The 24633-nt window shown below is 43.9% G+C and overlaps 1 protein-coding gene across 11 annotated transcripts in view; it reads left to right on the plus strand.

Annotated features, from left to right (window-relative positions):
• The window catches only part of SEPTIN10 (septin 10), a 963730-nt gene that overhangs the window by 34618 nt on the left and 904479 nt on the right, over positions 1 to 24633 (plus strand). For 7 of the 11 annotated variants that reach the window (XM_051616845.1, XM_051616854.1, XM_051616815.1 and 4 more), the window contains one exon: positions 850 to 2394. In XM_051616845.1, the coding sequence (XP_051472805.1) occupies positions 850 to 865 (16 nt within the window). In that variant the 3' untranslated portion in view covers positions 866 to 2394. Of the gene's footprint in view, positions 1 to 849; positions 2395 to 24633 lie in introns of those variants that run through there. The other 4 variants (XR_007889244.1, XR_007889243.1, XR_007889245.1 and 1 more) reach the window with 3 other exon arrangements.

Genomic DNA, 24633 nt, shown 5'->3' on the forward strand with positions numbered 1-24633 from the left:
GAGGGAGAGAAATTCAGCCAGGGAAATCTAGAAATAGTATTTGATTGCAGCACTCGGGCTTTGAATGTAGGATATTTTAGTTTTACGGAGCAGTCTAAGTGCTGCTGTCCCATAATAATGGATTTGTCATCCTAGTACCGATTTTTGAGAGGAGAAATGGATAAAATTGGCCATAAAATTACACTGAGTGTACAATATGACCTGATAAACGTTTTCTTTACTCCCACCTACTTCTTTCCTTTCTCACTCCCAAAAGAAAAGGTAGAATAAATTATACAATTTCAGAAATGTATTCAGGAATAGTCTTCAGAAGAACATGCCCAAATTCTTCATATATAAACATTAAATCAAATGTTCATATATAAACATGAAATTAAATGGAATTAAATTTTTTCTCCTCAAAGAATGTGAGAAGTAAATTGATTTATTGATTTTCTTTCCTGATAGGTTGCAACTTCACTCAGATAACATTTTGTTGATTAATGTCTTATTGCAATTGAAAGCAGATTTTTTTTTGGTACAGAATTTGTTCATATCTTCTAGATTATGAGAAGCTCTAGAAGCTAGATGGGTGCCTGTATTTGGACAAATATCATCAGTTTTGGGGTCTATGCTAGCAGCTTGCTTTTGTTTTTGCCAAAATTAGTTGAATTTTAAGTAATGTTACTGGGGTCCTTTTCCTAGACTCCTTTTTCTGGATTTATATATTAAAGTGGAATTCTTGGTAACAAAGTCATTATCTACATTATTATGAGTAACTCTCAACTTCAGAAAATGTTTAGATTTCTCTGGTTTAGCTTTATTTCTTTAGAGTATGTTATGGTTTATATGCTTGCTTTTGTTTTTCAGTTCCAGCTTTATGTAATACTGATGATAGAAGAAACAGTATTGATAATTTCTCTCAAGGAAGCAATGCATCATGGTGTGATTTTGGAGGTGTGGGTGTTGCAGTTTCTTACAAAAGGATTTGGAAAATATCTCTTGTTGCTACATGCTGCAAAGGAAGAATTCTTAAGTATGATCTCTACGCATACAGTGTGGCAATGACTGTCATTGTCATAATGGGTTTTGTATTATGAGTGTGGCTTGATACACGCTTGCCTTACAGACATGTTGCCAACTTGCTTTCATTCTAAGTGCATTGTACCAAAGAAAATGTCCCTGCCATAAACAGTTCCATTCATAATATGAATGCTGTAGTACAAAAGTATTCAGTGAATGTATCCACTATAACCTTTCTAAAGAGTTCTTTTCATATTGTGTCGTATATTAGTCTATTTTAATATTATTTACAATACAACTGTTGACATAATTCAATAATTTACTGATTTTCTTGACAGATTTTTTTAGAGGCTTTTGTGTACAAGTACTGTTCTAAATTTCAGATGTGATTTTTCTAGTCAAAATCCATGGAAATGTTTTGGCAGTGCTGTTGTATGATAGTTCATCTTACATTACTAACTTAATATGGAAAGTACCTGTAATTTTGTTTGCTTGTGACTCTGGTGTTCAGTTACAGCAGAGGCTGAGCTTTAGAAAAAACTTAACTACAAGAACTTCTGGTTAAAACAAGTTTAAAATGTTTTTTATATTTTCAGTACCCATGGTAACTAATGGAAACCTATAAAAGATGCACTTCTCTGAAGTTCTGTCACCGTTTGACTCAGGTCTGACAACAATGCTCTCGATCCCCTCCCCCTCCCACCCAGGTAGGGAATGAGAGAGAGAAAAAGAGAGAGACTTGGCTGGATTGAAAACTAAACTGCACAGCTTTAATTAAACACTAATGATATAAGAAAATATATATAATTCTATACAAATATGTTCAGGTATGTGCAAAAGTCTCTTGCCTCACGCCCAGCAACTCCCACAGCACTCCCCTCAGCTGCGAATGGTCCCGAAAAGTTCCAGACTGCTGCTGGAGGGAGCACAGAGTGATGAGGGTCAGGAGAGCTCAAGCCCAGGGGACAACGGTGATGGATGGACAGAGTCCTCCCTGGATGCTGGCAACAGATGGAAGAGAAGGGAAGAAGAAGAAGCAGGAAGGAAGTTGTCTTCTGTGATCTCTTCCTCTGAGCGTACGTAGATATATGGAATGGAATATCTCTGGCCAGTTTTGCTGTCTAACTCAGCCTCCTACGGGGGGGGCATAGATCTCCCCATAGTGTCTGAGCCGGCAGAGTGAAGGTGTGACCTTGAAGACCCAGCAGTTAGAAAAACATCCCACTGTTACCAGTCTTAGTTGGAACACTCTGGTACTAGTTAAAAAAAAAAGCTTACTGAAGAAAAAAAGAAATCAGTAGAAGGAAAATTGGCTTCATCCTGGCTCAAACCAGGACAAGTTCTTTTTGTGCAGCTCTTAAAAAATAAAATACTAACTTGTTGGAGATAAAAGGCATTGTGGTTGCTTAAGTGCTTCTGTTATTCTGCTTCCTCTCCCTCATATGTTATTAAAAACAAATAATAATATATGTAGTGAATGAGGCACAGACTGTCATTCTGGTACAAACAAGAATTGTTTATTCCAGGCAAAAATCCACTATTGTTAGTACATTGTCTCTTTTATATCCTAAGGCTTGTCCTTGCTAAACATTGTTTCTACCTCTGCTATGTTGCACGTACTTAACTAAGCAATCAATTCCCTGTCCATGTGGTGTCCACACAAAGATTCCACAAGCATTTTACCTATTCATTGGTCATTTAGAAAATAAATCTAAATGAGTGTCCACCCATTATTATGTTAAGTCCATCACTTTATTAGGCAGTCTTCTTATCCTGTCTTCCTTTTATCAGCAGTGAAATTAGTTACAGTGACAGAAGACCATCTAAAGAACCTGAAGGTGCATAAATCTATGAGACCTGATGGGGTTCACCAATGGGTCCTGAAGGAGCTGGCGGATGCAGTTGCTAAGCCTCTGTCCATCATGTTTGTGAGGTCATGGCAGTCTGGTCAGGTTCCTGCTGATTGGAAAAAAGGGAACATAGCCCCTAATTTTAAAAAGGGAAAAAGGAAGAACCAGGGAACTACAGCCCAGTCAGTTTCACCTCTGTGCCCAGCAAGATCATGGAGCAGATCTTCCTGGAAAATCTGCTAAGGCACATGGAAAATAAAGAGGTGACTGGTAACAGCCAACATGGCTTCACCAAGGGCAAGTCAAGCCTGACCCATCTGGTGGCCTTCTACAACAAGGCTACAGAGATGGTGGATGGTGGCAGAGCAACTGACGTCACCTACCTGGATTTGCGCAAGGCGTTTGATACTGTCCCACATGACATCCTGGTCTCCAAAATGACAAGGCATGGATTTGACAGATGGACCACTGGGTGGATAAGAGATTGGCTGGATGGCTGAACCCAGAGAGTGTTGGTCAATGGCTCAGTGTCCAAATGGAGGCAGGTGACGAGTGGTGTCCCTTAAGGGTCAGTACTGAGACCAGTGTTGTTTAACATCTTTGTTGGAGACATGGACAGTGGGATTGAGTGTATCCTCAGCAAATTTCTGACGATACCAAGCTGTGTGGTGTGGCTGACACCCAAGAGGGAAGGGATGCCATCCAGAGGGACCCTGACAGGCTGGAGAGGTGGGCCAATGCCAACCTCATGAAGTTCAACAAGGCCAAGTGCAAGGTCCTGCACCTGGGTTGGCACAACCCCAGGCACAAATACAGGCTGGGGGAAGAATGGCTGGAGAGCAGTCCTGAGGAGAAGGACTTGGGGGTGGTAGTAGATGAGAAGCTCAACATGAACCAGCAGTGTGCACTGGAGTCCAGAGAGCAACTGCATCCTGGGCTGCATCAAAAGAAGTGTGGCCAGCAGGGCCGGGGAGGTGATTCTGCCCCTCTACTCTGCTCTGGTGAGACCACACCTGGAGTTCTGGTGCCTTCAGCATAAGAAAGATACAGACCTCTTGGAAAGGGTCCAGAGAAGGGCCACCAAGATGATCAGAGGCCTGGAGCACCTCTGCTATAAAGACAAGCTAAGAGAATTGGGGCTGTTCAGCCTAGAGAAGAGAAGGCTCCAGGGAGACCTTATAGCACCTTCCAGTACTTGAAAGGGGCCTACAGGAAAGCTGGGGAGGGGCTTTTCATCAGAGAGGGCAGTGATAGGACAAGGGGTAATGGTTTTAAACTGAGAGAGGTGAGATTCAGGTTACATATCAGGGAGAAATTTTTCACTATAAGGGTGGTGAGAAACTGGAATGGGTTGCCCAGGGAGGTTGTTGATGCCCCATCCCTGTTTGATTAGAAATAAGGGGTACACCCTCCTCAAAGGAGGCCACAGCCAAATTAAAGAAAAAAAACCACAAAAACTGAGCAGTATATTTGGAAGTGTTACGAAGTGATCTTGAACAGACTGTAATTACAGTTGAGTAACGTGTACTGTCAGGCCTCAGTTACCACCACGTGGGTTATCCCAGATGCTGATGTCAGTTGGCTGAGCACAGCTCTTCATGAGCATTACGAAACTGCATCAGAAGACAGAATTGCCTGTCTAGAGTGTGGCTGCTTCACTGAGGACAAAGCCTGAGATGGTTAAGTACCTTTTGACCTAGATAGCTCCATGCCTGGCCAGTACTGGAGGGTTTTCTGTACTTTGACAGCTGGGGACCATGAATGATACCATATGGATACCACGTCATGGGCAGAATGGGTTTATGTTCTGTTGCACATGTTGGCCCTGCAGGATTCAGCAGCAAAACAAAAGCAGTGAGGCACCGGTGCAGGTCTTTAGAATGTGACAATTAAAGGGAATTTGTTCAGTTGTAGCACAAAATAGCATAACACGAGAGAGCCCGGGGGCTTTTTTTTTCTTTCCTGATACTTGTTTAAGCGATGGAGAGTCATCTATAGGTATGGGAAGTTCCATAGTTATTTTGTTGAAGATGAGATATCAGATAAATACACAAGCGCACAACACAGCCTGACAGTCAAATGCAGTTCAAAGAAATATACAGAAACAACTAAAACTCCTAAACAACTAAACAACTCCTGAAATAAGAGAATTAGAATGGTAGTAAATAAATGTGTATGCCTCACTGTGCTTTTTCTTGGCTGTGTGCTTCTTAATTGCACACTTCAGAATGGTTTATCTTGCAGATGAAATTGTTTCAGGAACATTTATTAATGTCTCTTAATTGTTATGGCTACTGTGAGATTATTTATGGCCTTTGAAAGTCTGAAACCCTCACCTTTTCAGGTCCCTTCCTTAGGATACTTTCCATATATATTTTGTATATTTATTCTTAATTATATCTTTAAAATTACTTTGCCTTGAGGACACACAGCAACGCTGCATTAGTGGTATTATATGAAATCTCCTACTGCTCACAGTAAAGCATGTCCTACATATGTTGTGTCAGAAACTTAATTAGATTTCCATTTTGAAATTAGGTAGAGAATTTAAAAATTAAGAATGTATGGACAGTGGAAGCAAGAACAGACAACCTGGGATGACTACAGGGGTGGTCTCTTCCATGACAGCAACGACATAATCTCAGTATAGAAAGGAAAATACTTAAAGGACAAATTACTAATTTTTTAGGATCTTTGTGAAGACTTGCATAATTCACATTCAGTTTATCACTAGAAAAAGTAATTTAGTGTGATTCATAGACAGGTAAATTACCTAACTAGATTTTTATAAATTATGGAGGCATCTTCTTCTCCTTGTTTCCTTCGCTAAATGTATTTTTAAAAATACATATCCTAGCATCAAGGCAGCAAAACTGATAGTTATTTATAGATACAGGATTTGAATCAGAAAAAAAGGCTTCAACAGGATTTTTCACTAGGGGGCGATCAAAGAACATAACTTTGAATTTTGGGGACCGGATTGTGGCAGTGAGCAGGAGGCAGGATAAAAGTAAGTGCAATGAGATCTCAACCCTCGTGTGGTTGATTGTATCTGCTAGGGCATTAAAATGCTGAAATCAGTATTTATAATTGAAAAACTTAATAATAAAATCGTCTACCACTCTGATCCAAAACCTTTTTAAAAAATGGCCCATAAGTGTGTTTGAAAGTAACAGGTTTTTCTTGTTGAGAATTACTACTAAGGTGTATTAGGATGGTTTCTGGGTGACCCTTAAACCTTCTGAAGAAGAGCATTACGGAGCTGCAGAGATGTCCTTTGGGATTTGAATTTTAACTATGTCTGTATTTTTGAGGTATCTCTACTTGTGATCCATAAGTAATCCTCTCTTGGCACTTCTATGTGTCACAGTTTATTAGTGTATCTTTCATAAACAAGGAACCCACCAAACTAAAGGTTTCAGAGCTAAATTCTGTCTTGCAGCCAAAATCTGCCTTGCTCTGCTTTTCATGTCTAAGTGTGTAGCATTTCGATATGTTTCTATTTATGTATACAAATCCATACATTTTTAATAAATATATATACACAGAGAGATGTATCTCAAGCTAACCTGTCTAGATAGGTGTAAATGGATATATGGATCACTCACAACAAGTGCCACAGATAACTAAGGGTGGTCTCCAGGCTGTGATCCCTGATCAATTCAAGAGGCTATTTTAGTGCTTAACACTTGGCCATGATGCCTGCCTGCAATTTCTGCATTCCCTTGTGTGGGAAGTAGGAAGCCTTTACTACCCTGTTACTCTGCATACTTCTGAAGGTGCTGACCCTTCCCACTGAGACTGGGAGGCAGAGCTCTTAGTACCTGTAAAATTTTATTCCTCTGACCTCACAGGGTGGAAATGTGTAGCTAGTCATTCCTCCTCAGGGAAGCCTTAACTCCTTCACACAAAGCTTGGAAAAGACAGAGACCCTGGTAGTCATCCCCCCTTTGGAGGGAGGAGAAAATTAAGATGTTTAGAAAGAGGATGAGAGGGTACTGGTATTTGTATAGTCTTTTTGGACCTGTTGTTTTCCTGTCTAATTAATAAAACTTGGAGAGTGATCTACAGAAGGAGGAGGATGATGCAATATGAATTCTGACTACTTTGGGTTAAGTTTGCATGGGATCTTTGTCTCCCTAAATCCAGGATTTAAATACCTTATGCTCTTGCTTCTGAGATTCCCCAGTCCCTTAGGTTTCAGAGAGGTGCTCCTGTATGTATTTAGTGTCTCCAAAACCATACCAGAGTTCCTGAAGCAACATGGTCCGTGGTACAGTCCTGAAATATCTGTATGTCCTCATTAGAGGAGAGACTTCCTCACTGATACATGGCTTATCCTGAGTTGTCAGTCCATCTTGTTGACATTTTTCAGCTTTTATTTAGCCAGTAAAGTATGCATTGATCCTGAAAGAAAAAAATGAGCAGGTTTAAGTTCATGTCTGATTTTACTCCTTGCTCCAGGATGGGTGGAGTGGTTTCTACTAAATTAAGCTACTTAAACAGGGGAGGAGGAAGACCTACCTCAGAAGTTCCCTAGGCTGGTGCACAAGATTATTGACTGAAAGATGAGAAAGCTCATTCAAATCCCTACTCCAAGTAAGACAGAGCAAGGAGCTGGCTTTAAAACTTTTCACACACTGAAATTATTTGTGAATGTATTTTCCTGTAGTTTCTTACACAGCAGGGCTTTCACATGTTGCTGAACCATGATGCTTTTTGGGAGGGCAGGTGTGTATGTGTGACTGCTGGGAGGCTCTGGAATCATCAGGAGGGGGAAACCAACCAATCAAACAAAACCCCAAACAGCAACAACAAAAACACCAAAAAGAAAAAAAATCCTTTAACAGGCTCCATTCCAAACTTCCCTACCTGGGACGCCCTGGGAGCTGGTGCTTGCTCAGGAGCTCTCTGTAGCCTCCTGTCATGATCCAACTTCAGGCTCATCCCCGACCTTGCTGGTCTGTCTGGCAGAGACTGAGCCAGTTTCTAATCAATGGGCAGTATCTACGCACAAACTGCTTTCCACCTGAGCAGGCAGACAGAGACTGAGTTCATATTTAGGTGGCTGAACAGGAGAGCAGCAAGCCATGTGACTGACACTGTGACAGTGACATGGCCACTTAGGGCACCACTGGCACGGTGCCACCCTCACCCAGGGTAGTGAAGAGAGGCTCCAGACCTCTCTATTTCCTTCATAAATCTGTGCTGGGCAGATCTGTGTCTAGCCAGGATTATCTTATCTGGAGAAAAACTAGAACAAACCTGCTCATGGCAGGGGGGTTGGAACTTGATGATCTTTGATGTCCCTTCTAACCTACTCTATGATTCTATGAGATGTACCAAGAATTCTCTGCATGCTGCAGTTCAATGAGCTGAATTTTAAAGATTGGCAGCAACACTGATGCTCTGTTTCAGTAATTTTTGAAGAGGATGATGCTAATTAAAAGACTTCATGCTGTTAATCTTGACGTCCAAGGAAGTACTATCTTAACATTCTAGTAGGGGTGTGAATGGCTCAGTTTATTAATCCAGTAATTGAAAATCTGATCACAGAAACCAGAGATCATAACCTGAGGGCACTGCTGGTAATATTCCTGGTAAGTGATATGTTATTATCGTAGATGGAACAGCAGATATTTTGCATGTGAGGTCAGGAGTGATCCTCGAGAGTTTTACTGGATGATATAATGGAGATTATATATTGGCAGAGCTTATTGGATCAATAAGTAAAGTTACTGCATTGAAAGCTGTGAATTAATAATTGCTGCAAACAGTTGACTGAAGTTGCTGTCACTATAAGCAAATAAAGGAATTAAAATATGAAATGCTCATTGCTAAAAGCCCTGTTTGGAATTTTGCCTGGATGGGGTGTTTAAAAAAAAAGCCACACAATCCTATGTGCCTTAACAAAATTATGTACAGCTTTAAAATTCTTATGAACTGCACTAAGGGAAATGTCATATCTCAGGGTGTAACACCTGAAGCAGTAAATCCCCTGCCCTCTAACAGAAAGCAAAACATCCATGGAGAAGTATTAACTTCAGCTTTTGGGATCTGCTTTGCACAGTCTGGGAGGCTGTAGGTGCATTGGTGAGTTTGAGAAGAAATTTATGAATCAATTAAATGAATTTAAAATGTACTAAAAATGGCAAGCAGCCAACCCTGCAGAGGAATTTATAGATGTGTGTGCTTTCAAATAAATTAATTATACTCCAGCCAGTATTCAGTCAAGTCTGAAACAGAAAGATTACAAAATTATCCCTAATCTTGTAATTATGCCAAATGTAATAGAAAAACAGATCAAGGTGTCCTCTGGGTATGTATTTCTGGTAGTTTCCTTAATCTTCTCACCTTCAATAGCTGAAATCCAGTTAATTAATTAAAGTTACTAAAAACATTCTTCAAATAAAATTTTTTTATGTAGATGCTCAGGAAAAAAAAATAGATGTGAGCCCAGTAACTTAGGTTTTTCTGAAACACCAGGTCTGCTTGCAGGAAGGGCTGTTTCTAAAGAACATTGAAACTGTTGTGGAAATGTAAGTTCTTGAAAATTAGGAAGGAAAGTTATATTGTGGTTGCTGTGAATCTGGGTTTCTCTGGATCCTATATTTGTTTCTTTCTTCTTTGTATGTTAAAGCTCATTTTAGTCTAGTTTATGGAGGCTACCCGTGAGGGGTGTTAAATAACCATCCTGGAGTGGCTGCAGCTCCTGAAGCTGTGTCTTGCTGCAAGCCAAATATCCTGTTTAAGAATAAAACCAAACCCCTCAGGCAAAGGAAAGCTGTGAAAACCCCACTTTATAAAGCCAAAATTAAAGGATTATTAGGATTTTACTCCTAAGAAACAGACAAGATGGAAAATCCTTGGGTAGTTTGAAGTCTGTGAGAATGCAGTGGTAGGAAGGACTCAGCACCTTGAGATGTGAAAGGCTGGCAGGGACCAGGTTTTTGGTGTGAGTGGGCAGAGAGAAGAGCTGCTGGGGTGGATGTGGCACAATAGTAGTGAAAATATTGACCTTCCCAAGGTGGGGAGTTTCATACAGTGTATTTTAAAGCTTAGGTGTTGTAAAGGGATCATAGAACCTCAGAATGATTTGGGTTGGAAGGAACCTTAAAAATCACCTAGTTCCAATCCCCCTGCCATGGACAGGGACACCTCCCAATGGACCAGGTTGCTCAAGGTCACATCCAACCTGGTCTTGAACACTTCCAGGGAGGGAACAGCCACAACTTCCCTGGGCAACCTGTGCCAGTGTTTCACCACCCTCACAGGAAATAATTTCCTTGTCAGTTTTTTCTGTCTCATCTTAGCTGTCAAATATGTGAGAGAATATTTTGATTTAAAGCAGTTTAACATTGTATTTTCTCCCTGTGCACATTTTAATTCCTTTTCATTTGAGACATAACAGTATATTCTTCCTCTTTCATGTTTGCTTCTTGCTTGCTAAATCTTCTGGTGAAGGTTCTCAGTAATAGAGCTGAAAATGTGTGATACCTAAGTCCAAAAGAATGTTCTTTGGCAATATACTCAGCGGTTTACACCCCCAAAAACATCCTCCAAAGTAAAAACTGCACAGCTGATGTCCCTGCCCTGGTGGGTTGACACTGGAGCTGGAAGGCCTGTTGACTCCATCAGGCAGCTTGTGAATCATAGAATCATGGAATGGTTAAGGTTGGAAGGCACCTAAAAGATCTTTAGGTCCCAACCCCTCTGCTATGAGCAGGGACACCTCACACTAGACCAGGCTGCACAAAGCCTCATCCAACCTGGATTTAAACACCTTCAGGGATGGGGCTTCCTCAGCCTCCCTTGGTAACCTATTCAGGTGCCTTAATACCCTCATGGTGAAAAATTTCTTCCTGATGTCTAACCTAAATCTGCCCTCTTCAAGTTTAAAACCATTACCCCTTGTCCTATCACTACCCTCACTGGTGAAAAGCCCATCCTCAGCTTTACTGTAGGCCCCTTCAGGTACTGTAAGGCTGCTGTAAGGTCTCCCTGAAGCCTTCTCTTCTCCAGCCTGAACAGCCAAAATTCCCTCAGCCTATATCTTATTGCTCTTTACATCCCTGGTGAGATTTAATTCCATCTGGGATTTGGCTCTCCTTACCTGATCCCTAGCTGCTTCGACAACCTCTCTGTAATCCTCCTAGGGTACCTGCTCTAGCTTCCACCCTCTCTATACTTCTTTCTTAAGTTTGAGCTTTTCTAGTAGCTGCTTGCTCATCCATGCCCACCTCCTGGAGTTTTCACCTGACTTTCTTTTAGTTGGGATGCATCACTTTTGGGCCTGGAGAAGGTGATCCTTAAATATCAGCCAGCTTTCCAGCCAGGGTGTTATCTCAAGACACGCTTTCAAGCAGATCCCTGAAGAGGCTGAAATCTGCCCTCCTCAAGTCAAGGGTAGTAAGCTTACTGTGAGGCCTCCCTGCTCCCCTAAGCATTTGAACTCCACCACTTCATGGTCACTACAACCAAGGTTGTCCTTGAGCTTAACATCCCTCACCATCCCTTCCTTGTTGGTGAGAACAAGGTCCAGCATCACACATCTCCTTGTTGGTTCCTCATCCATTACTTGGAAAGGGAAGTTGTCACCCACGCACTCTAGGGACCTCCTGGAATGTTTGTGCTTTGCAGAGTTGTCCCCATGGTGTGATTCTTGGTGTGTCTTACACAGGGACAGGAGTTGGACTTGATGATCCTGGTGTGTCCCTTCCAACTCAGCATATTCTGTGATTTTATGGTTCCCCACACTGCATACATTTGCATATAGGCATTTAGGCTGGGCCTCCAGTGATGGTAACTGACTTACTAACTGCTTCCTGATGTGATGCTCTGTAGTGGTGTCTTGGGCAGGGTTTGGAAGCATTTCAGAGTAGAGATTAAAGGTGCAGATACAACAAGGTAAGACGCCAGCCAAATTCCTTTTTAGAAGAAAGAAATCCTTTCTTGGATAGCTGACATGACTTCTTAAAGGGTTTGGGGAGGTGACGCCTGGTCCTCTTAAGGAAGGGGAATAGGATGAAAGCAGTCTTGTTGCAGCAAATTGTAGAGGCAGCAAATGGTAGAGGCAGTAAAAGAAAAAAACTCCTTCATCAGCTGAAAGTCAGCAGTGGCAGGAGGAGTATTTTTTCTTTCTGTCAAAGGCAAAGGGAGTACTTGAGTCCTGGCTCCTAAATGACAGTTTCCTACAGATCCCTGAAGAGAAAGCCTTTTCTTCTCCTTTCTGAACAAAACCCATTGAAATAAAACATGTAATCTCATTTCATTCTGCACAAATTGTTCCTCTGGACACAATGAAACATTTTGTTCTTGGGCACGAGTGGGTCAGTATAGTCTCAGCACTCATCTACTGTGTGAGGTTCATCCTTCAAGCTGCCAGAGAGGATTTGTTCTGAGCTCCTGTGTGCTAACCCTCTGGGTGTCCTAGTGATGCTCTTGGACTGACAGCATCAGAATAACAGCCCTTGCAGCTGCCCTGGGAGGCAAGGGATGCTGCTCATACCGAGTGGTCTGGCTCCAGCAGCCTCAGCCTCATTTGGTGGCTGGAGGATTGTCCTCAGAGCCTGATGGGGCAGGTCTGTCTGTACTCAGGAAAAGGTGAAGACTGTCACTAGCTCTTTGCCGTTCAGGTAAACGCCCCAATTGCTCAGCTGGTGGAAGCAGGGGAGAGGCTACTACCTTGGGGCTAATTTTAAAATCAGTTGGGAATGCAAAGCAAGTCTTTGGGCAGGGAGGCAAACTCCACCTCCCCACCTGCTGGTTCCCATTCAGGGCTGATGCTCAACATCAGCTTGCTTTTACCTGCTGTCCCTCTCTGTGAGTTCATTTGTGGGTCACAAGAATCTGGTCCCCTTGCCTTGGTGTCTGCAGCCTGCCAGCGAGTTGCTGGGGTGGGTCAGGCAGCTGTAGGATTTACCCCGAAGGGATGTGACTCTTCTTTGGGATTGCAGCACAGGGACAAAGCTAGTTAACTGCAAGCAATTTGTGTAGTGCCAATGTGGCACGGACAACAGGAAACATTTGCCATCGTTTTGCAAAAGATTCGAATGTAAGAGCCTGTTGAGCACTGCTTGGGAGGGTTTGCTCTTTGATTTATCAAATCACCACTTTTTTGTGCACTGTTGCACTGTCACCTCTGCAGTGTGTGACTGTGTGTCACCCAAAGGAAGGGTGTAGGAGTGAGGAGTGTCTGAGGAATTTCCTGCCCATGCTAGGGGTTGGAACTAGATGATCTTTAAGGTCCCTTCCCAGTCAAACCATTCCATGATTCTATGATTCTAATGATAGTAACAAAAGGAAAATTACTCCTGAGTTCCTGCCTTTCATCCTTAATATGAAAACCCATTTTCATATTTTCTTCAGGTCAAATTATTCAAGCTATTGAGACAGACTTTCTCCGGTGGCTGATGGCAGAAAGAGATGGTGTAGAAGATGAAAAAGAAGATTCTGAGGAGGACAGAACCTGGATGCAAATTTAAAAAATATCTCGGCATAGAAAAGTTTGGCATAATGGTATGTGCAATGCCACCTCCAATGGCATCTTAATCTGCAGTAGCATTTGCCCCCATCTCAACCTGCAGAAATAAATTATTTCTGCATCTGAAGTAGTATATGTAATGGTATCTACATATAGAATGCTAGTTGCAATGGTATCTGCATCTGCAGTGGCATCTGCATCTGTCTACAAGTCACAAACACTTGGCATATAAACTGTTCTGCATAATATTCTTGACTTCTTTTGAATTTATTTATTTTTAAATTTAATCTTATTGGACCAAAGAAAACATTGACAGGGTTGTTGTGGGTTAAGATAGGAGGTGTCCTTTTAACTAGAACTTTAGATTCTAGTGCAGGCGGAGCCTTGGGGCAGCCACCAGGTTTTTATGACTCTTAACAAGGCAGGGGCTCTGGCTTGGGGTCTAGGAGAGAGTTCTGTATCTTTCCCCCACCCTAGATGATGCTATCACAGCATTGACTGTGCTGAAATTAAATACAGAACTCGTGTCCTCCAAACTGCCATACAACCCCATGCTTTTAGTGCTGTGTAACTCCTGCTGAGAAAAGCTGTGCTCTTCCAGGCTCCTGTTTGCTCTCACTTTCACTCATGTCCACATTGTCTCTTCATGTCTTGCTTGTGGTCTTGTTTTAGCCCTTGTTTTCTGAGTGCCTCCTTCATTAAATATTTGTGGCTTTGATTTTCCTCAGCTACATTGGCTTGCACCTTCTCCAGGTTAAACTTAATGGTTGTTCTTTGTCCATACAGGTTTTGTAGAATTTTTAGGACTTGTTGTATTAGTTATCTGTCCTCACTTGTGATTGTGACACCTCTCAGCTCCATACTGGCTCCAAATGCAATATGCTTTTTTAAATAAAGACTAATAAGAAGACATCAGCTTGACATTGACTCAGGTATCTGCCAGGACATGTGCTCCCAGCTAGACTGCTCTTCTGCTGTATGCTCTGAAGAAATGAAGCAGTGACAAGCCGGTGGGGTGCCTTGCCTTACAGCCAAGGGTGTGAGATCATGCCTGCTTGGTGAGCATGACACAACCAGCTCAGCTGTGAGCCACTGGGTGGTCCTTCAGGCTGGGCCTGTTGGTCTGTCACTGGTGTTAAAAACTGGATTAGGCCTGATGGACCTGTGAGGAGCGTGGGGATCTCCATCTTCCTGACTGAGCCTGAAAACCTGATGCGATGGGGAGACAACTCCACTGGAGATGCTGGTATCAGAGAGAGCTTTTAGCCTTTCACTGGAGCTTAGAGCTTACACAGTAGCAGTATGACAGCATATTTATTTAGTGAGGTGGCAGCAAACTGGTCAGGGACTCTTATCAGGAAGCCCCTGCATTTAAAATGTAAAAGTGAAAGGAGCTGTAGCTTGAGGAGAGAGGGGAGACCCAGAGGTCCTGAACTTGGGACTTGAACCTCCTTCCCTGCCCTTTCCTGACATCCTCATGGGCCCTGGGATCCCTGTCTGTCCATGTTCAGCTCTGAAGCAACAATGGTATTTCTCTGTGACCAAGAGTGCTGAAAAATAACCTTTCCAGGCCTAATATGAGCAGCTATCAAAGACCAAGATTTTGCCATTTTATAAGACACAGCACAGGCATGGTAATTATGGTCTCAGGACTAGGACTCACTTTAGACCTGCACCAAAATCAAGTAGGCAGTAAGAGCCAGAGCTGTGGGCAATTACATGGCTGAGTCTGTGCGTACATATCTGTGCTGAGGCTCTTTACTCCAGAGGTAAAGCACATCTTGCTGGATGCATGAAGTATGTTAATTCACAAAATGCTAGAATAGAGCAGAAAGAGGGCTCATTTAGTGTAATTCACTTGAATTTTCACAAGGGCTGGGTAAATATATTAGCAGCCAAGAGCTCTTTTGGGCTTGTTGCTTGTCCACTTTGAGTCTGTATGGCCACTCTCATGGAGTTACAGCGATGGAGAACAGATATTTAGCTTCAGGAGCCACAGGGGATGGAGAATAGAAGTGGGCTGGGGTTGACTAGGAGCTCTTCAGGGAAAGAGATGAGCTGAGCAGTGTCCTTCTGCATTATGCCTCCACTCCCTTGGGTGTTAGTGCCTGGACAATTTCACCACCAGTGCCACCAAACAGCTGTTTTTGATGACCACCCCAAGTGAAGGATGAGGGAGTCCTGACACATACCACTAAGGCCACCCATTTCCTCTTGCCTTGCTTAAGATTTTTGCTGTGCTCTGTGATTTGCTTCTCTTTTTCTTCCTCTTTCCCCCATCTCACAGCTCTGCTTCAGCTGTTTCTGGCTGGAGCTGTCATGAAGTTTAGGAAGGACTCAATGCTCCTGGCCAAGAGCAGCCTGGCCAAGAGCAACCACAGTGAATGGAGATGAAATAAGCCTTGGTGACTCAAGGGTGGCTGTGTTGGTTGCTGGGTCTGAGCTTCGTTTGTGAAGGACCACAGCCCCATGATGCTGCAGTGAGGAGGAATGCAGAAATACTCCTGGAGACCTGCCACAACACTGGATTGCTTCTCTGGTTATGCAAGTGAGAGGGGATAAAGCTCTGGATGTAGCTCATGTCCCCCTGTACTTGGCACTGGTGAGGCTGCATCTCGAGCACTGTGTTCAGTTTTGGGCCTCTCACTACAAGAAGAACATTGAAGTGCTGGGACGAGTCCAGAGAAGGGCAATGAAGCTAGTGAAGGATGTAGATCACAAGTCTTATGAGGAGTGTCTGAGGAAACTGGGGTTGTTTTGCGTGGAGAAAAGGAGACTGGGAGGAGACCTTATCACTCTCTACAACTACCTGAAAGAATGTTGTACTGAGGTGAGTGTAGGTCGTTCCTACTGAGTAAAGAGTGATAGGACAAGAAGAAATGGCTTCAAGTTGCACCAGGGGAGATTTAGATTGGATGTTAGAAGAAACCTCTTCACTGAAAGGGTTGTCAGGCACTGGAAAAGGCTGCCCAGGGAAGTAGTAGAGTCAGCATCCCTGGAGGTATTCAAAAGACATGTAATTGTGGTGTTTAGGGACATAATTTAGTGGTGGACTTGGCAGTGGTAGGTTAATGGTTGGACTTGACAATCTTAAAGGTCTCTTCAAGCCTTAAATGTTTCTGTGATTCTACGATGTTAGCGCTTGTTGCATACTGCAGAAGACAAAATGCAGGTGGCAGTGCCAGCCAGACTCGCGGCCCCATCAAAGGTCTGCATCACTATTATTTAGTGGTCATTTATTTAGGTGCTCTTGGTTAGTATTCTGAACCATCGGCTTTTTCCTCCCTCCCATTCAACTTTGCCTTGCAGACTCATGGTCCTGTGGTAGTGTCTGCTGTGACAGCTCCTTTGCACTCTGACTGGAGCTGCACTCTTGCTGAGCATCCCCTGGATGCTGGAACACCCCCCACCAGCCCTGTAGCCCATAACCTTCCCTCTACATGCTCCTGCCCAGCCCAGAGTAAAATGATGGAGTGACCTGGGCAGCATTGGGGTGGCACCAGGGCTGGGCATGGCAGTGGTGGGGCTGATCTGAGCTTTCATCTCTCTCCCTGGATTTAAAACACTCTACAAACATTTGAGAAAAGTAAAAAAAAGAAGATGGAGAAGAAATAAGATCTACACACTTAAAAAAAATACTCTATCCAGAATTAGACTGCAAAATGTATTTGGTTAAAAATGCAAGCAATACTTTAATAAATGCAAGTCAATATTGTAGTGGATTAACTTCTGAATACTCAAGGTAAAAAGGGAGTTACGCTTATTATGGTACAATGGAGATTTAAGTGAGACATTAAAGAGATGTGGTCTGAGTAATATCTTGGATTTGCTGTAATTTTATTAAGTCAGATGCAGGCCTGGCATTGTGCCTTCCTTCACTTTGCTGCTGCATCATGTGAGCACTCGATGTCATCAGTAGAGGGAAAGGAGCAGGTGCCAAGGGTGGTTTTCTAAATTCATATTATCACAGTTTGGCCCAAGGAAAGGTGATGGCTTAAAGGGGCTAAAATCCAGTCTGAAATGCACCTAAATAGAAAACAGACAGTTTTTATATCCACAGATGATTGCTGGCATTGCTATCCAGTTCAGTGAGGATGGTAGTTTTAGACATGCTACAAAGATCCTTTGTGCTGCACTCCTCTTAAAAAACATGATTTTAGGGTGTCCTCAATTGATGGTTGTACTCAAGCCATTAGAAGAGCCCGTGCTGCCACGTTACCTCCCATATGGTGACAGAGGGACGCAGTGTGAAAATAAAGAAAAACTCTAATCTGCAATGAAACTAAATTTTGCCTTAACTGTGTTCAGTTCTTCTGCCATAGCTGTCGCATGCCAGAGGCTTTTTTTCCTAATTGAAAATGATAGCTCCCTGGGTGCTGGAGAGTCATGTGGCAGCCTTTTATTGCCGGGTGGATTATGTGCCAGCTATATTTCACACACTGCCTGGAGAAACACGGCTGATTTTATTGATATGAGGGACAGCCCCTCATCAGTATTTTTTTTTTTCTCTCTGTCTCTCTCAGGCTGGTGTTCTCATCGCAGCTCATTTTCAATTTTATTAACATCTGGGATGTGGTGGGAAGGCTTCAGTACAAAAATTAGCAGAGAGCTCAGGAAGAAAAATTCCCTGGTCTTTGGGTTACAGGGATGCACATGTGTATGCTTCCATTATTTTAGTAAGCAAAATTTGGGAGAAAAAAATGAAATAAATCCCCTGAATTCATGTGACCATGAAAAAGTTAAAGAAAGAAAATTAATCTGTCCTCAAAAAGGTTTATTCAGTCTACCAAACCGAAGAGATAATGAAAGTGCAAAAACTAATATGGTTTAGGAACTAAGTAAGCTTTAGAAAGCAAGATAAGGCTAATGACAAAATAAATCACTTTATAATCATTTAGCAAGAGTGGTTCATGACTAATGAGGTACTGGCTGGGTGTCTCTTTCTGAGCTGCAGCCCTGCCCCAGTGAGGGTGGGCCAGCAGCTCCCTTGACCCCTGGTCACCCACAGTGATTGCATCCTTGCATTCCACCCAGGCTGTGCTGAGCATCTCTGGCTATGGGCAGCAGGGCTGCAGGACAAACCTGCAGCTCTGCAAGTGTCACCAGCACTGACATCAACAAGACACTGCACCAGGGGTTTTCCAGAGGGTGATTTGCTTTGCCCACTGCTGAACAAAGCTGCCTTTTCTGCACGATAGGAGTTACTGTGCATTGCTGTGAACATGAAGTAGTTGGTGATAAAATGGGGTGACCTGGATTGCTCCTCCTCAAGCTCCAGATAACTCTGGGGTGGTCCTCACCTGCACCCCACCCCATGGCACTGGGGATTGATTTGAACACCTACATTTAACTGATTCTGGACTCAGGCCCCATCCCGGGGATCACTGGGTGCAGTACCAGTGAGTCCACAGCTGCATCCAACCCCAGGGCCACCCAGGAAGTCTCAAACACTGACCTGCATCACACTTCACCGCTGCTGGGTAGGCACAGGGAGGGGATGGAAGGGAGAAGACCACCTTGTAAATAGATAAACCCCATCTGAGAATTTGTGGAGCTCGGTAAAAGTGCTACAGGCTGCTCTAGCCCTTTCTGCTCATGCAGACCCCCAGGCACCACTCCTGCAGTGCGAGATGCTGCCCCAACAGCCACTCAAGTATCTGGCAGTGTCTAAGGTGGCATCATGTTAGGCACCAGCCAATAGTGGGGCAGTGATGAGATTCTTCATGTCCCTGGGACAACCCCCTGAGCTGCTACCCTCCTCCCAGCACAGCAGCTGAGCCCCAGGGATGGGGGGCTGAAAGGTCTCTGCTCTACCTTGTATAAATTGTATAAACACCCGCTGGAGCAGCAACTGACAACCTGATCCTCCCTGCCCCAGTCACCCTCCCTTGGGTTCTCATTCTCTCTCTCTCCCTTAGCTAATTAATATTTATTTAGAAAATATGAAGCAGGGCTTTTAACAAATTGTCATGGGCAAAACTTAACCTTAACTGGGTATGTATTGCCAGAGCACTTTATTGTCCTTTGCTCAGGGGAAATGGATGGAGGTACAATATTAAAACAGCTCTTCATATTAAACCATGGGAAATGCCCAAGAATGTATTTTTCTGCCTTTAAATCTGAATGAACACTGTCCTATTTAATGAAGAGCTCTTCAATGAGGACTGGAGAGTTGAAAGAAGGAGGACTTCACTATTTTTCTTAATTTTCCTTTTAACGTGCCTGTTCCAGAGTCCTCTGACATTGATTGAAACTTTGAGCATTGAATAATTTCTTAACTGAATCCTATTGCTGCATCTCCAGACTCATGGGAGTTGTAAGCAGAAATCCAAAAGCTGCCAGAATGACCATGCCCTTCAGACAATGCAGTCATTCCCAGCTCAGACCTCAGGGTGGCTTCCTCCAAGTTCTTGGTGTTGCTTTACAGCCAATGTCTGGAACTTTTAAAGCACAGATAGCCCTCGAGCAGCTTAAACAGCATCAATTGAAATGTCACTCAGCGCTGCAGCGGGGTAAGAGCTAAGTAAAAATGCCTGGCTATTTTAGGGGCTGGTGCTAAAGTAGTGACAGTGGTATGGATTAAAAAAGGTGTACATACATACATATTCTCTCCTGAGACCTCACCTGGAGTACTGTGTTCAGTTCTGGGGCCCCCAACACAAGAAGGAGCAAGTCCAGAAGGGCCACGAAGGTGATCAGAGGGCTGGAGCACCTCTTCTGTGAAGACAGGCTGAGAGAGTAAGGGTTGTTCAGCCTGGAGAAGAGAAGGCTCTGGGGAGAACTTATAGCAACCTTCCAGTATATGAAGGGGCCTACAGGAAAGCTGAGGAAAGACTCAAGGGCAAGCAGTGACAGGGAGAGGTGGGGATGATTTTAAGCTGAAAAATGGGGCTTTGGATGGGGCTTTGAGCAACTTAGTCTAGTAGGAGGTGTCCCTGCCTATGCAGTGGGATTGGAACCTGATGATCTTTAAGGACCCTTCCAACCCAAGCCATTCTATGACTCTGTGATTCTATGATTTTGTGTTTCTATGATATATATATGTGTGTGTTTTATATACGTGCATATATATCACAGTAGTGAAGGCAAGATCTATTGTGTTCAATCTGTGCAGCCACCTGCACTAATGGGTGCAGCTCACTGCTGACAGAAGCAGTAATCACTGGCTTTCCTCAGCTCACCCACTCATGAGAGCTGTAGGTTAGCAGCCATGTCATCAAAGCCTTTTGAAAATCACCTGCTGCCTTTTCTATCAACAGCAAGAGAACAGGCACTCATTAATTGGTTGAATTTGCAAAACTGTCCTTAGTCCTTTTTCTCTTGTGGTGTGATGATTCCCTTTTGAGGGGTGTCCCAGCTGGTCCCTGAAGGTGTCTGTCACAGGAACAGACCTGGTGGATGAAACTGAAATCCTGGCTGCCTCCCTGAACAGTAGGCTGAGCCATTTCAGATGGGGCTACAGTCTCAACTCACTGATTTCCCTTCCAAAAAGTCCAGATTGCCATGGCTGCCCTGGTATATTCAGTTTCTTTCAAATGGCCTTTTAATTGTAGATTTGTGAGAGTTATTTAACTGTTCTACACCAAATGGTCTGAGGGCCCAACAATTTATACACACACAACTTGTATCTCTTGTACAGATCTATTGCTTTTTTGTCTGCCTTGTAAAGATTCACATGCGTATTTCTGCATGAGACATACTTAAAATGGAAAATAAAAATAACACATTAATCCTTTCCTTCCTCTGCCTCCCAGATGAGAAAAACTGTTGGAGTAAACTCAAAACCATTCCTAAATTTATGGAGAAATGCAGAAGCCTAAATCAAGCTCCGAGAAGATTAGATTACAACACTTCAGTGGAAAAACTTCCAGGAGACCAGTTCTGTGAGCTGCTGAAAGCTTTGAGCTGTTGAACACAGCTTCCCTCCAGGACAAGACTGAAGAAAACTATTGCCTGCCTTACGGAAAATGCTGGATGTCACAAATACCAAGTGCAGATCTCACACCCGCATGGTCAAGCTGCTGCGGATGCCACCCCCAGAGTGCTGCCCACACCACAGGCAGTGCCTGTGTGAGGGACCAGACTTTAGGACCTATTGTGGGAAGTGGTGTCAAAACACCATTGCAATCTCTTGAACAAAACAAAAGGGCTGCCTGACCAAAAGACTGCCCGGCGTCTATGGAAATAATGGCCTGCATATGGCCTACAGCCTGCATGTAGAGACAATGATAGAGATAACTGCAATGATAGAGATAATGATGCAGGAGCAGAGGGGGTGGAGGTCCACTCCAGTTGCTCAGTCATGTCTCAATCATACTCATCATTGTGAAAAGATTTTTTAAGTGAAACAGGCCTATAAAAGGAGGAGCTGTGATGGTGGGCTTAGGGAGCTTCTCTGACACCAACCCTCCCCAGTTGTCTGGCCCAGTGCTGGATCCAGGACTGGTGATCCTCTGTTATCTGTCTCTCCAATTTTTCTTCTCCTATTGTCTATCTCCCTCTCCCTTCCTTCCTAAATAATTTAGTAATGCCAGGCCTAACTCAATTTCTTCTCAGGGCATGTAGCTTGAAGTATTGTGACTTTTATGATCTAAATATTCAGCTTTTACAATTGCACAGCCTGAGATAATAATGGAAGCATCAGTATTACTTCTATAGTTTTAGTTAACCCTAATATTCAAATCCAGACCTTTGAGTGTCATGTCATTTCACCTTAATCTGATCAAGGGATTTTGGTTGGTCGAGCATTTCCTTGGACCGTGATGTTTCAATCAGTTTTCCTGGAAGGGCCAGGCCTGAGACTAAGGTTGGATCCAGCTGCACACAGGCTCCTCTCTGAGAAGGAATTTAGAAAGCAAAGGGTTCCAATCTGGATCTCCCTGGGTTTCCCCACTCTGGTTGTGACACACCGTAAGGGAGAGTAATGTGCCAGAGCCACCTGCCAAGTAGGTTTGAAGGCTTTGACTTTTGCAGTAACTTTTTTCACAACCAACCAAACAGCACAAAACCTGCTGTACATACAACCTGGGACAACCAGATTGAGATATAACCCCTAGGACATAGTGATGTCTTGGGAACTGATGGTATTGCTTGTATTTCATTTTTCAGATGTGTCCTGTTCCTGTGTAAGATTATTGGAGATACCCAGGCAGCGCTACCGTGTATAAACCTAATCTAACAAGAGAAATAGGCCAGGAGTGCAGCAAATGTTTTTCTCCCTCTCTGAGCCACTACAATGTGTTTCATCAGAGGAGAACAAGCTGGGAGCAATAGACATAACAGGATTAAAATGGTGGCTGCTCTGTCATTTTCCATGCTTTCCCAGGGGCCTGAGGATTGCTGAAATATGGCTGAAATGCTGCTGCACTACACCTTGTTTAAAAAAGTGATTTGTTAAAAGAAAGCCCATGCAGGATAAGCAAGTCTGGTCCATTTAAATAATATGTAAACACTAGCCCCACAGTTTAACCACCACATATTTTGATAGCCTTTAGGAGCTGCAAGGCAATTCTTGCCCCTCTCTGTGTTATCATATAACCTCATCAGAAGATAAACAGCCTCCTTACCCCCAAACATTTTGCAATTTGCATTTAGATTGTTCGGTGCTGATGTTCAGGATAAGATGCTTCCCAGCTCTGTCAAACAAAACCTGATTGTCATTTAGCAGCGAGGCAGTCAATTTATGTTTCCATTAATGCAGATCCCAGGCAATTATCTGGGGAAGGGAAAGGGAAAACCTTAACAAATTGCTCCCACTGTCTGTTAGGCTTATTTTCCTGTGGGCAGCTGGAGGGCAAATTTGACATACCCGTGAGGAAAAGCAAGTGAATGGCTTCTCAGGGGAGATGCATGCTATTGCAGGGGAGAAAGGAATAGGTGTGGGGGGCAGCTTCATGGAGGCAATGGTGCTGCGTGGCAGGGTCAAGACACCTGTGTTGGGCACTGTGGTGGGAATGTGCTAGGCTTCGACTTCCAACCTCATACAGTGGCAGAGCCAGAGCCAGAGCCCCAGCAGGTTTCCTTGGGATGCTGCCAAGTACTGTCTTGTTCCCCTGGGCTGCTCCCACCCCTTTCTCAGGGACCTTGGCCCCTAAGAGCTTGCTGTGGTCCTGCTTGGCCGGGGGTTGGCAGAGGCCATGCCCTCCCGGCAATGGCACTGCCCTTCACAGCTGCCATGCACACCCCAGAACTGCACTCCTGGGGTCTGCTGGGGGGCTGCATGTGCGGACATGATTGGCTTCAGCTTTAACAAGCTCTTGTGCAGGTGGGAAATGCAAATTTAATGTTTTCCCTCTCTGACAGTAAGTTGAAGGTACTCCTCCTTTCCCTCCTTTCTTAATGGCCTCATTTTTCCTCTACCCCATCACTTAGGAGTGTTCCCTATCAGTGCTGCAATCACCACAGGAAGCCCATGGGTGACTGCAACCTCACTGCTGAAGGCAGCTCCCCAATTGCTCATCCCCAACTTTTGCTAGGGTGCAGCTGGCACCCTTCTTATCTGCACAGCACTGATGGTGCCAACAGAGCCCGAGGTTTTCCTGGGCATGGCATTTCCATGAGGACATTCACCACTAACTGAAAAGTGATCTTCTTTTCCAGTGCTCAGCCTGAGAGGGGCAGGCAGGTACTGCCAGGGCAGCCCCGCTCCTTGGCTGCCCTCCTTGCTTTTGGGTTTTTCCATACGCACAGGTATGTGTGCACACATGAGGTTGCAAATCTTGTAATCCTGCACTCAAGAGTGTCTTTTGCCTTTGCAAAACCATCATGTCATGTCTTGGCTGGCGCTAAAGAACCATTTGTGTTGGAAACAACTGCCAAGTTGGGGGGATGCTGGCTCTTTCCCTGGGGCTGCTGGGGTTTCCATGGGGTGGAGTAACAAAGAAGTTGGAATGGGCTGACCTGCAACTGAGCTGTACCTATAAACACAGAGGGACACATTGGCTGCGAGGGTTGGGGGCTGAGGGGGTCCCCCTGGTGGCCTGGCTTGTGGCACCTCCATGGCACCATGGAGCAGATGGTGCTACTCAGTGCTGGAGAAAAATCAAGTTGTATTCTGAAGAGAGGGGAGACATTTGCACCCTAGTGATTGGAAATACATCTGTGACTGCTTGGGAAGTTATTTTTGCTACATGAAAGACTGGGACATGAGGACAGGACCTTCTCCAGACTGTATCACCTCTTGGCTTCCCTGCTAGTACAGCTCATTTATTTGGTTTGGCACCAACTAGCCAAGCCGAGTAGCTGCCAGGTTCACCATGTTATAAGGAGCCGCTAATGTCAGGAAGAGCTTTTGGCCTC

Source organism: Apus apus, chromosome 1 (assembly GCF_020740795.1).
Source record: "Apus apus isolate bApuApu2 chromosome 1, bApuApu2.pri.cur, whole genome shotgun sequence".
Taxonomy (NCBI): Eukaryota; Metazoa; Chordata; class Aves; order Apodiformes; family Apodidae; genus Apus; species Apus apus.